The 13,034-nt window shown below is 40.3% G+C and overlaps 1 protein-coding gene across 1 annotated transcript in view; it reads right to left on the bottom strand.

Moving 5' to 3' along the window:
- The window catches only part of LOC143988159 (putative cation-transporting ATPase 13A5), a 171,535-nt gene that overhangs the window by 55,510 nt on the left and 102,991 nt on the right, over nucleotides 1-13,034 (bottom strand). Inside the window, exons 17-19 of the mRNA XM_077487486.1 lie at nucleotides 5,238-5,355; nucleotides 3,570-3,694; nucleotides 2,814-2,977 (exon numbers count right to left, since the gene is read on the bottom strand). Coding sequence (XP_077343612.1) covers nucleotides 2,814-2,977; nucleotides 3,570-3,694; nucleotides 5,238-5,355 — 407 coding nt within the window. The remainder of the gene's footprint in view (nucleotides 1-2,813; nucleotides 2,978-3,569; nucleotides 3,695-5,237; nucleotides 5,356-13,034) is intronic.

Genomic DNA, 13,034 nt, shown 5'->3' with positions numbered 1-13,034 from the left:
TAGTTCAGACAGCAAACCTATTCTCCTGTGCATGTATTTCCATAATGCAAAGAGCCTTAAAAATAAATCAAGTGTCAATGAAAAGTTGTTATTATTTAAAGCAGTAACCTATAGCAACCAATCAGTCACCACCTTGTCTGGGTGTAACTTTAGCCAATTGAATCCTGATATTGTGCTATGGCTGTGGCTTATCTTATTTAGGAATTAGTATTTAAAGTGGCTGTACACCTAAAACCAAAAATGTAATATGTTGCAGCTTACTAATCCTTAGATGTTGTGGCTGTATGGCTAGTTTCACACTGGGGCGGGCAGGTGTCGGCGGTAAAAATAGCAGCGATTTACCATCATTTTAGCAGCGCTATGCGGCCGCTAGCGGTGTGCTTTTAAGCCCCGCTAGCGGCCAGAAAAGGGTTAAAACCCATTGATTTCAATGGGCAGGGGCGCTTTAGGAGTGCTGTGTACACCGCTCCTTCAGCGCTGCAAAGATGCTGCTTGCAGGACTTTTTTTTTACCATCCTGCAAGCACACCGCTCCAGTGTGAGGGCACTCGGGCTTTCACACTGGAGTGAGAAGAGGTCTTTAAAGGTGCTATGCAGGCACTATTTTTAGTGCTATAACGCCTGTAACGTGCCTCCAGTGTGAAAGCAGCCTATTCGTTTTCTTTTTTTAGGCTTTTTCTACTCTGTTTTCACCTGGTGAAAGTAACACACAAACTGAAGCCAAACTCCAACAGTTTTTAAGCAGTTACAGCAACTTTTTTTTTCCCTTTGGCAATAAAGGTTTTACATAAATTAATAAAATCTAACCATTGCAAGCACCCCTGTTAGTGGTCAATGGTTTATCTCAACCCTATAGCCATTACATCTGCAGGACAGCTTGTTCTGTTGTACATCTTTTACCTTTATTTAAAAAAATGTACTACTGTACTGCACTGAGAACCCTTTTTTTAGCTATTCATGTTTGAGCAATACTGGGATCATCTAGATACAGCCAGGTTGGAGGGAGACCTTAAATCTCCATGCTCTTATTGACCACCAATCACTTAGTGGTCACCTTGGCTTGGTAAGCCTTTCTGTATGCTGTCTGGTTCAGGGAGCACGCTATCCATACTGCTGTGATTTTGTCCAGTTCTTCAGTCTTTTTCCCTTAGTGTCTTTCACTAAGGATCACTGTGGATATCACTTTCTTTGACACTTACCGCGTATACACGATCAGACTTTCCGGCGGACTTCGATCGTGTGTGGGCTCCAGCGGACTTTTTCTTCCCAAAAGTCTGGCGGACCTATAAATAAAACTGGCTCGAGTCCGGTCGAAAAATCCGGTTGTCTGTGCGCTAGTCTGACGGACTAAAACCGGGCAGTTATTGGTTACTGGCTATGAACTTCCTTATTCTACATCATCACGTTCGAATCCGTCAGACTTTTGGAGTGATTGTGTGTGGCCAAGTCCGTTTGTTTGAAAGTCCGGCGGACCCAAGCTGGAAAGTCCGTTGCATTGTCCGCCGGACCAAGTCCGTTGAAAAGTCCGGTCGCGTGTAAACGGCATTAGATGTCTGTGGAATCCCACATATGGACATATTTTCACTTCGTTTATGCTATATTCATTTAATACATTTATAATTGTTTGTTTTTCACTATTTTTTGATTAATGGTTTCAACCTTTTTTTAAAACATTAACATTTGTTAGAGCTGCACTATATTTATATAATTAAAATAAAAGAAAGAAAGCCTATAAAAGAAAATGCATGCAGTTACCACATCTACTAATTGGTAAGTTGCAATATGGGAAATGTTTGCTTTTGGGATAGAAAGTAGGTTAGTAAGAATAAACATTTTTCTTAAATAAAGTGAAAAGTGTCTTCTAACTTTGTGACACATAGGGCTAACTTTTAGCAGGGTTTAAAAAATAGATTTTTGTATGTCAGTATGCAAAGATACTTAAAGCCTAAGTTTAATTATATTTAAAAAATCAGCACAATGGTCAATACTTACAATAATTAATGAAAAGTGATCCTTGTGCTGGTGCCTCCTGTACCAGTTAAAATATTATGTTCTCTGCAACTAACTTATGCTTTCAAGGACAATTTCATGAATTAAGATAATATTTTTGTCAGCCTACATCAATTAGCATCCCCTTATGCCTTTTGTAATAATTCCCTGAAGTAGTTCATCTTTACTTCCTCACCAAGCAAGGTCATAGATAAGATGCCACTCTCTTGTATCTTAGATCCCCAATTATTTAATGATCCTACAATATCTAGCACCAAATTGGGGGGAGTGTGACCCCATCACTTGACTATCTAATTGCCAAGTCAGGTGGTAAAATGTGAAAATAGTGCTGATATCATTCCACTGCAATTCTAAAGAAAAATAGAACACTATAATACTATTTCAACTACTAACAATCACGTAAAACTAAACTTTTTGGTAGCTGCATGCCTCTATACCAGATTTTCCACTGAAAGATCTTACAGACTGGTGATGAGAAAAATGTTTCCGGTTTTATTCAAACAACCTTAGGTGCAAGAATTAATATGGATGCACCTGATCTGCACTATTAATAAAGTTGTTTGAATCTACAGTATTTAATACTAGGAGTCGAGTTGATCATTATGAGGAGGTGGAAAGGGTGAAAAGTGCTCTTAGTAGGTTCTCTCCTTCTAATTTCATAAGTGAAGATTGCACTTGCTCAAATTGTCTAGAAACGTCTTTAGTGTGGGACTGCCAGTGCTTCTAGACTTGTTTGTTTTAAACAAAAACCAAACCAAAACCAAAATAATTATTTTTGTTAAAACATCTGTATACGTCACTTACATTCTGTATATGCAGTTTGTCTGTGCTCTTTTCTACTGGCTGACACGTGAATGATGCTGAAGAACCATCTTTAGGCTCACAAGCTTCTAACAGGAGTAACCTGGAAGCATCAGGTACCATGCCAGAGTTTAGTGCAACTGTGCATGATGTCTGAAGATTATCACCTTGTAACATACAAAAATGTTGTGATTATCATAATGGTAATAATATTATTTAAAAAAAAAAAATATTAGTGACATTAAATGTTGCAAAACACAAAAACAAACACAAAGTAATAATTATTTTTATTTGCATTGTTAAACATTATAATGTTCTTAAAACAGCTGAAAAAATCAAAACAGAAAGTAATAGTGATATGTAGAATTACTGCTAAGAAAACAGATACAATAAAATAGTGACACTTAATGCCATTTCCACAAGCTGCATATGTTTTTCACATGCTTTGTTCCCTCACTGCTTTGTTTGGCCATTGAAAACAAAGTGATGAAGCCTTGTATGGTTTTCATGTTGTGATTTGGCCCTGCTCTTATTCAATTTGACAGCTCTGGGTGCATGAACAGCCAATTGCCATGCACCAGCACTGTGATTTGCCAGGAAGAGAAATCACCTTAAATATACAATCTAAAAAAAATCCTTACAGTTGACCTTGTATGGCAGACAACTGTGAGCCATTGTGCCAAATGGATATTAAACTATGTTATGCAGACATGTCTACACAAAAGTACATACTATTTCATTACTCGGATGTAGTCCTACCTGTCACCATGATTGTTCTTATGTTAGCAGATTTCAGTTCATGTAAAACTGGTTTTGTTTCTGGCTTAAGCCTGTTCTCCATTATCAAGAATCCGAGAAAAAAAAGATCATGTTCCACCTCTTCCCTGTAAATATATTTATGTATATAGGTCAGAACAGACATAAATTATTTTCTAAAAATCTGTGTTCCCACATAGATTAATAGAGCCCATCGTCTAACATTACTAAATATCCCATATCATAGAATATGTATTACTGTGGAAAAAAAGCTACATTTACATTAGCCAAACATTAATTACTTAGTGGATGGTCTGTTCAGAAGCAGATCTGGAAATGTTGTCAGTCTTGTAGATATGAAAATCTGATTCTGTGAACTGCAGTTTTCAGATTCTCCTGAATATGCTCATCCCCCTAATGCTTTATTTTTTAAGGTGGTTGCAAAGGCTGAAGGTTTTGTTACCTTCATGCATTATATGCATAAAAGTAAAAATCCTTCTTTATGCTACTCCCCCCACAGCCCCCTTTATACTCACCTGAGCCCCATCTTGATGTACAAGGGAGCCTAGGCTGTCCTGGGTCTCTCTCTTTCATTGGCTCACACTGCTGTCAATCACAGCCAGTAAGCCAATGAGAAGAGAGCGAGGGACAAAGCGCCACATGGACCATTGCTCCCAAAGCAAGTGGCTAGCTATTGGGGGGACTGGTCAAGGGGGAGGAGGAAGAAGAAAAAGAGGATCTGGGCTGCTCTGTGCAAAACCATCGCACAGCACAGGTAAGTATGATAGGTTTGTCATTAAAAAAAAAGAACCATTAAAAAAAAAAAGAGTCATTTTAAATATGAGTTGGTCTGTGTCACCATTTTTGATTGGTTGAGAACAAACAATTTGGCAGCCTGAGCTTCTGTAATTAGCACATGAAGGTGCAATGCAGGTCAATTGAGGTGTGTAGCTGATACAAGGACAATTTACATTGGTAGTTTGTGTTATCTGTTCTTTCAATCCATTATTATTAAAGTGAAATAGCCTACAAAACCCAACATGCCCCCTCCCTTTCTTCCAGACATAGCAGCCTGGTAGACAATGTACAGTATGTAGAGTAATATTCCTATAGTCAGCATATTCAATCTCCTTGTTTTTTTATTAGCACCCTTTATGTCCATGAGAATTAGTTGCTTTTGCAAAAGGAAATGTTTGTATCCCCACCCTCTCATAATCAAAATAGAGTTAATGACCAAGTTTTCAAAAAGAAAACATAAATGTAAATAATAGTTGTTGCCTTGTCTTTCCCATTACTTGTCCAGTCCATTTAATACTATTTAAAAAGGGACATATCTGCTTCTATAGGGATTCAGGATCTGGAATATTTCCACACTCTGATTTGTTAATTATGATAAACACTAGAAACACCCCTTTTTTGGGAACCACATTGTTCTGTTAGATAATTTTCAAAAATATCAAAAATGATGTACCAGTGTTATTTAAAATCCATGCAGATAGGTTTGCATATCACTACCTCTAACATCATGCAAGAGGCACAGAGTCTAGTAATTAGTTTACTGCAATGAAGTTTTTCCATCTACCAAGTACAACTATGGTCAAAAGGTGGCAATCAACATTTCTAGCAACACAACAAAGCACCCCAATATGTTTTAACATAAGCAGTACTTACCGTTTTAACATCTCTACTTTAGCATCTTCATTTATATCTAAGTTTTTATATGCCATCCCAAGGACACGGAAACCTTGCATTGTATAATGGTTGAGTACATATGAGAAATTGATTGGCACTGTTTGAAAATATAACAGAAACGCAAAATTACTTTATTTAGTGTTTACCTAAAAAACATTGTGGCTAAACATATCCTTTTTTTTCTATTAGCAAAGCTTAGGATTTGGCACATATGATTATGTTGTGCCATAAATTTGTATTGTCCCAGTGAACAACTAAAATATGTTATCTTATTTTTTTTATGCAGTAACAATATGATTTTTTTTTTTATGTACTGTAAAACCTTTTTTTGAAGTCAATTGATGGACACAGGAAGCCTTTCATGTTTGAAACAACTAAAAGAAGTACAACACAGCAAATGAACACCAACAGGCCCAAGCAAAACAGTAAAGAACTGTGGACCATCTGCAACTTAGAGAACAGCCTGAAGGACCCTACACCTTGCATCAGCCAAGTTCTCAACATCCACTTGGTAAAACATAGAGAATGTGTAAACAGAAAAACAGCTGGGAGCATTGCAAATCTAAAAAATACAGTTTCCTAATGCTAAAAAACCCAAGAAACATCCACAAATCTAGTAGACAGTTGACAGTGAACTGGAACCTAATCCTTAAGACTATAAGCTTGAATAATGGTCTGCCTGATCCAAGTAGAAATGGTGGAATAGGAAGCTGGAGCACATTCCCAAGTTCATCCAGGATGACAAAAAGAGAATTGGTCTAGTTGAAAGAAAAAATAGCTAAGAGCTAGTCCTTCACAGCCCAAATCACATCCAGACAGTAGAGGGAAATTTCCTTTGGGTGAACTGAAGCGGGGAGAAGTAAGAGCAATGTTTTTATTTAAGTGAAAAGCAGAAACCTAATCCTTCTTATATTGAAGAAGAAGGAAGTCACAAAAAACAGAAAGGGTACCACCAGATATTTGATAGGGCCACCAAATATTTGTCTTGCAGAGGTGATGGCAACAAGGAATACCATCTTGACAGTAAGAGAAGAGAAAGGAATGTGTAAGGAACATTGCACCAGCTATCAGTATAATGTGCATATGAATAAGCAAACACATGTTTATGGCATAGAAGTCTAACTGGACGTGCAGCATTGCACACATACATACATGAAAGCATGCAGTTACGTCCACCACAGATATATTGCTGAATGATCTTTAAGTCTGAGTTCCTGCAACTCCTTATCCCAAATTATATGGTTGACCCTGTTATTGACCTCTGACCTGCTTCTGGATTAGCTTTGTTTGCCTATGTTTTCCGTTCATTTGTGTTATCAACCTCTGCCTGGTCTTCTTACCTTGTACCTCAGATTTTTTTGACTCTGTACTTAATTGCCTGCACATTGCTAACCTTTACTTGTCCCTGAATTCAATTTTGCCTCCAATTTGGTGTTTTCCTGCACAAATGTTACTGAGCTCGGCTTCTGACTTGACTCTGCTCACAATTTAACTTGTATTCTGGGTGCCCTACTTGCTGTACTTTTGCTTATCTGATACCACCACTCCCAGGTTAACTAGTATTATATAGTAGTATTACATAGTAGGTGAGGTTGACAAAAAGACACAAGTCCACCAAGTCCAACCTAAGTGTGTGTCTCAAGCGTCTTTTCTCCAGAGAGAATAAGTTCAGTGCTCGCAACCTTTCCTCATAACTAATACACTCCAGACCCTTTATTAGCTTTGTTGCCATTCTTTGTACTCGCTCCATTTCCAGTACACCCTTCCTGAGGACTGGTACCCAGAACTGTCAAGCATGCTTCTTTTTTTTTTACTCTAGGTGCGGCCCGACCAGAGTCTTGTAGCGCAGGAGAATTATTGTTTTATCCCTGGAGTTGATCCCCTTTTTTAATGCATGTCAATATTCTGTTTGCTTTGTTAGGAGCAACTTGGCATTGCATGCCATTGCTGAGTCTATCATCTACTAGGACCTCCAGGTCCTTTTCCATCCTAGATTCCCTCAGAGGTGCTGCCCCCAGTGTATGAATTACATTCATATTTTTGCCAACCAAATTCAGTATTTTACATTTTTCTACATTAAACCACATTTGCTATGTAGTTGTCCATCCATTAATATGTTCAGATCTTTTTGCAAGGTTTCCACATCCTGCGGAGAAGTTATTTCCCTGCTTAGCTTAGTTTTGTCCGCAAATACAGAGATTGAACTGTTTGCCCAATCCCCCAGGTCGTTTATGAACAAAATAAATAGGATTGGTCCCAGCACGGAACCCTGGGAGACCCCACTACCCACCTCTGACCTTCCCGAATACTCCCCATTTATCACCATCCTCTGAACTCACTCTTTTAGCCAGTTTTCAATCCGTGTACTCACCCTATGAACCTTATTTTGTACAGTAAACGTTTATAGGGAACTGTGTCAAATACTTTTTCAAAATCCAGATATACTACATCAACGGGCCTTCCTTTATCTAGATGGCAACTCACCAAATCGAGAAGGTTAATAGATTGGTTTGGCAAGAATGATTCTTCATGATTACTGCTAATGATACCGTTCGCGTTACTAAAATCTTGTATATAGTCCCTTATCATCCCCTCCAAGAGCTTGCATACTATTGATGTTAGGCTAAGTGGTCTGTAATTCCCAGGGATTTATTTTGGGCCCTTTTTAAATATTGGTGCTACATTGGCTTTTCTCCAATCACCTGGTACCATTCCAGTCAGTAGACTGTCAGTAAAAATTAAGAACAATGGTCTGTCAATTACTTAAATGAGTTCCCTACGTACCCTCGGATGCAAGCCAACTGATCCCGGTGATTTCTTAATATTAAGTTTGCCAAGTCTAATTTAAATTTTATACTCTGTTAACCATGGAGGTGCTTTCTGTGATGTGTCATAAGGATAAACTCTGCAGTTTTGGTTACTGAAGCCCCCCCGATTCCCTTGTGAAGACTGAGAAGAATACATTCAATACCTTCGCCCTTTTCCCATCCTTTGTAACCAGATGTCCTTCCTCATTATGGGGCCAATATGGTCTGTCATCCCTTTTTTACTGTTTACATACTTAATTTCTTGTAATTTTTTTTTGCTCTCCTCCACTATGTGTTTTCATGTTCTATCTTAGCCGTAGGGATGAGTCGAACACCCCCCGGTTTGGTTCACATCAGAACATGCCGAACAGGCAAAACATTTGGCAGATCTCACGAACATCGTTAAAGTCTATAAGACACGAACATGAATAATCAAATGTGCTCATTTTAAAGGCTTATATGCAAGTTATTGTCATAAAAAGTGTTTGGGGACCCCGGTCCTGCCCCAGGGGATATGTATCAATGCTATTTTATTTTTGAAAATAGACGTTTTTTCAGGAGCAGTGATTTTTTTTAATGCTTTAAGTGAAACAATAAAAATTAAATATTCCCTTAAATATCGTGCCTGGGGGGGTGTCTATAGTATACCTGTAAAGTTGCGCATTTTTCCTGTGTTTAGAACAGCACAACAGCAAAATTAATTTTATAAAGGAAAAAAGTGTCATTTAAAACTGATTGCGTCTGTAATGAATTGTCGGGTCTCGGCAACATGGATGAAACTCAATGGAAAAAAGAACATACGATCCCCCCAGTCCATTACCCGGCCCTTTGGGTCTGGTATGAATATTAAGTGGAACCCCCGAACCAAAATAAAAAATAAAGTTGCGTGGGGGGTCCCCCTAAAATCCATACAGGCCCTTTGTGTCTGATATGGAAATTAAGGGGAACCCTGTGCAATTTTTTTTTTAAATTGCATATTACCGTACCGGGCCGCATGTCCCCCAAGCCCCTTGTCCCCATGTTGATGGGGACAAGGTCCTAATCCCCACAACCCTTGCCTGGTGGTTATGGGGGTCTGCGGGCAGGGGGCTTATCAGAATCTGGAAGCCCCCTTTAACAAGGGAACCCCAGATCACAGCCTCCCCCTGTGTGAAATGGTAACGGGGTACAAACGTACCCCTACCATTTCACAAAAAAGTGTCAAAATGTGAAAAAACTACAAGACACAGCTTGGGGACAAGCCTGATCCATCACCATGGGAGGCTCCTGCTGTGTGAGGCTTCATTGCCTTTGAGAGTTCTTATATAAATGAGGGCAGGACCACCCGTTGACGTACCCGGGTGACACCGCCCCCTCTGACACCACAGGGACTTTCCCATGGCTTCCCTGTGGCGTCAGAGAGGGGCGAGGTCACCAGTTTACATAACCAGGTGGCCCTCTGCCCTCTGACACCAGTAGATCCAGTAACACTTTTTTTCTAGTTGGTGCATCTACAATCTGAACAATGAAATTGTCCTTCAAGAAATTTAGGAACTGGCAAGCCTTATGCCCCGTACACACGAGAGGGATTAAGTCTGACAGACTTCCGACGGAGTTCTAGCGGAGTTCCGCCGGAGTTCTGGCGGACTTTTCGACCGAACGGACTTGACCACACACCATCACACCAAACTCCGACGGAGTCGAACGTGATGACGTACGACTGGATTCGACGTAGGAAGTTCATAGACAGTAGCCAATAGCTGCCCTAGCGTCGGTTTTAGTCCGTCGGAGTAGCACACACACGAGCGAATTTTTCGAAGGGGACCGGGTCCGGCGGAGTTCCGTCGGGAAAATTTGAAGCATGCTTCATTTCTAAAGTCCGTCAGACTTTAGCTTTGCTAAAGTCCGTTGCAGCCCACACACGATCGGATAGTCCGCCGGACTCAGTCCGTCGGAGTTTGGATGTCGAAAAGTCCGCTCGTGTGTACGGGGCATTAGACAAATGCGTGGTTCCTTCTGCCCAGTCTATGTCTGGATAATTAAAATCCCCCACTATGAAAACACTTCCCATCCTTGCTGCTAATCCAACTTGTGATAGGAGATCCATCTCCCCCTCCTCCCTCAGGTTAGGGGCCTATAGCATACTCCCAGTATTATTTTACCCTTAGCTTTATCCCTTTGGAGCTCTACCCATAAGGATTCCACCTCCTCCCTAGCTCCCTTAGTGATGTCATCACTCACATTCAGTTGTACATTATTCTTGATATATAGGCATGCCCATAAGTACGTATTCCACATCTGATTATTGACCTTGCCGGAAGTAGCCTTTCTAAATTTAGCATCACAAGAATGACAGATTCAGAAATGCTTTTGTCTCCAAAAGCAGACAACCATAAAGCAGGATGGTATATCATTCCTTGAGAAAGAAGATCTTGATTATCTTGCAGAGTCCACAAAGTGTCCACCAGGATTCTTACCTTACGAGGGCAACATGCTATAGCTGCCAGGGTAAATCCAGAGCAATGAGGATCGCTGTAATGCCCTCCATTCCTATCTTGAAAAGTAAATGAAGAAGAATCTTTTAGGTGGTTGTAAAGGCTCAAGGTATTTTACCTTCATGCATACCACTGTAGGTTGGCAGTGAGAGCAGATCTAAGAATGAGGCACAATGTTCTTTGCAAAGCACATGCACCAGTGGGGAGATGATTCTTTAATGCTTTATGGTGGTAAAAAAGCGTGGAGCATGCCATTGTGACACTCAGCATTTAGAGTTAATCCATTCTTTGATGGAAACTGGAAGGAATTGTAAAGGCACATAGTGACCTCTGTATTAAGGTAGCTCCAAGTGCTCGATAAAAGTGAGTCTTTACAAACAGGGTAAACACTGAGGCAATGGCAGACGCTCTAGACATGGAAAGCACTTTTTACTAAAGGGAGTCTTAAAAACCCCCAACATGGAACCCAGTGCCTAAAGAATCCAGGCTTCCAGGCTTGACCTTTAATATCCAACCAGTGGGGTCCAGATGTAGCCAGGCAGCAGAGACCATTTCTAGCAGCAGTATAGAGAAGAGTAAAGAGTAATGAAAAAGGTGTTAGAATAGGGGCGTGGCTGACCAGGAACCAAGATGGCCACGTAAGGGCTTTGCTTCGCTTCCACCTGGGGAATTATTGGCCCGCATCAGCTCTCCAGAGCCTAAGTGCACCCTCTAAACAGGCAATCTGCCTTCCTAGACCATCATGGGCATGAGGAGGAAAAGAAAAGACTTGAGGAAGCATCAGAAACGAACTGCCTTTTTCGTTCAGAGGCAGCATGGAGACAAGCAAGATGGCGCTGGCTCCTCACCATCACAGGCTGACCACTCTCCTCTTCTTGTCTACTGAATGGACACATCAGGGAACGACAGCACCAGACTCCTGCAATCCCACAGTTCCACGCCAATGTCTGGCAGCCCAGAGAAAGCAAGATTCAGGATGCATGGCTCACATGGAAGACAGGAGTCCTTATGAGCAATCAGGAGAGGACACCAGAGATCTGCCTGATTCTATTGATGAATTTCTCACAATCAGCCTGTAATTGACACTGTCCCAAAAGACATGCTCATGTCCCTCAGGAGCTCTTTACAATCAGATCGAGAATAATACATGAACAGATTTGGCAGTGATCTTCAAGCTGTTGAACATAGAGTTGAACATGTAGATATTAAAATGGAAGTTTGCCACTACCATAAATGATCTGATTGATGCACATGAAGAAAGAGATGATGATATGGAGTGGATGAAAGCTAAACTAGCTGACATTGAAGATAGATCCAGGTGCAATAATCTCAAAAGGAATACCTGAAAGCATACAGCAGGAAATTCATCACTCCTATGCCACTAATCTGTTTAAATCCAATCTCACTGATGCTACTGACTTAGATATGATAGAATACACCTCCTGCCTAAACCCTCCTATCTTCCCGATAAAATCCCCAGAGACGCAACTTCTACCACATAAAAGAAAAGCTCATGACAGCTGCACTCAACAAATCTCAGATTCCCCCTCAATACTCAGATCTTCAGTTCTACACAGATCTATCTCATTACATGTTCCAAAAGCAAAACAGTATTAACACCATAAGCAAATCCTTACATACCCATAAAATCAGTAACAGATGGGGCTATCCAACTAAGATCACCGTCACACATGAGGGATCCACACATGTGGTTGACTCCCTGGAAAATTGTCTCTCCCTTCTAAAAGGCTGGAATATTCTCCCAGAACCGCAAAACTTTGCTTCACCTATGAGAGAAAATTAGTATGTGAACCCAGAATGGTGTCTGGTTATGGCCAAAAACTCTAGCAAACATATCGAATGTCTGGTTGATATGCTAATACCAATTGTTACCAGCCCCGGGAGTGGATGCTACTTACAGGCCTTTATTCAGTATGAACTTATTTTTCTTTTTTGTACCTCATCTTTTGCCTGAGCAGAATATAGCTGCACCTGGGTATTTATGACCCCCATCTCTCCTGTGAGTAATGGGAGAAATTAAACTTGACTACTGTTCTATGTTATTGTTACTTTTCTTTTGTTCCCTTCATCTTTTGAGTCACAAGCTTTCTTAATAAGCTACTACGCATAGTTCGCAGAGAGCAAAAGGGCTCACTATTGCTATGTGAAGACTTCAATCCCACTCCGGACTCCACTATTGATTCAACCTCCTCTCCAAAAAATGAATCTACTCTCTCTACAATCCTTTATCTATAAAAATCAGCTCTATAATGAGTGGAGATGCTTGAATGCCAATGAAAAAGACCTTTTCTCTTCATCACATAATAATTATAGCAGAACTGACTTATTTCTACTAGACCATTGATTACCGACAAAAGCATTGTCCTCTATCATTAACAACATTACATGATTGGATCATGCTTCTGTCATACTAACTCTTGAGGACTCACTCTCTACCACTCCTAGTTACATCTGGAGATCAAACCCAAGACTTC

The sequence above is a fragment of the Lithobates pipiens genome, unplaced genomic scaffold (genome assembly GCF_037356315.1).
Source record: "Lithobates pipiens isolate NorthernLeopardFrog02 unplaced genomic scaffold, aLitPip1_a1.2 Scaffold_18, whole genome shotgun sequence".
Taxonomy (NCBI): Eukaryota; Metazoa; Chordata; class Amphibia; order Anura; family Ranidae; genus Lithobates; species Lithobates pipiens.
Note: the sequence above shows the minus strand (reverse complement) of the source record. Positions and strands in the feature narration are given on the sequence as shown.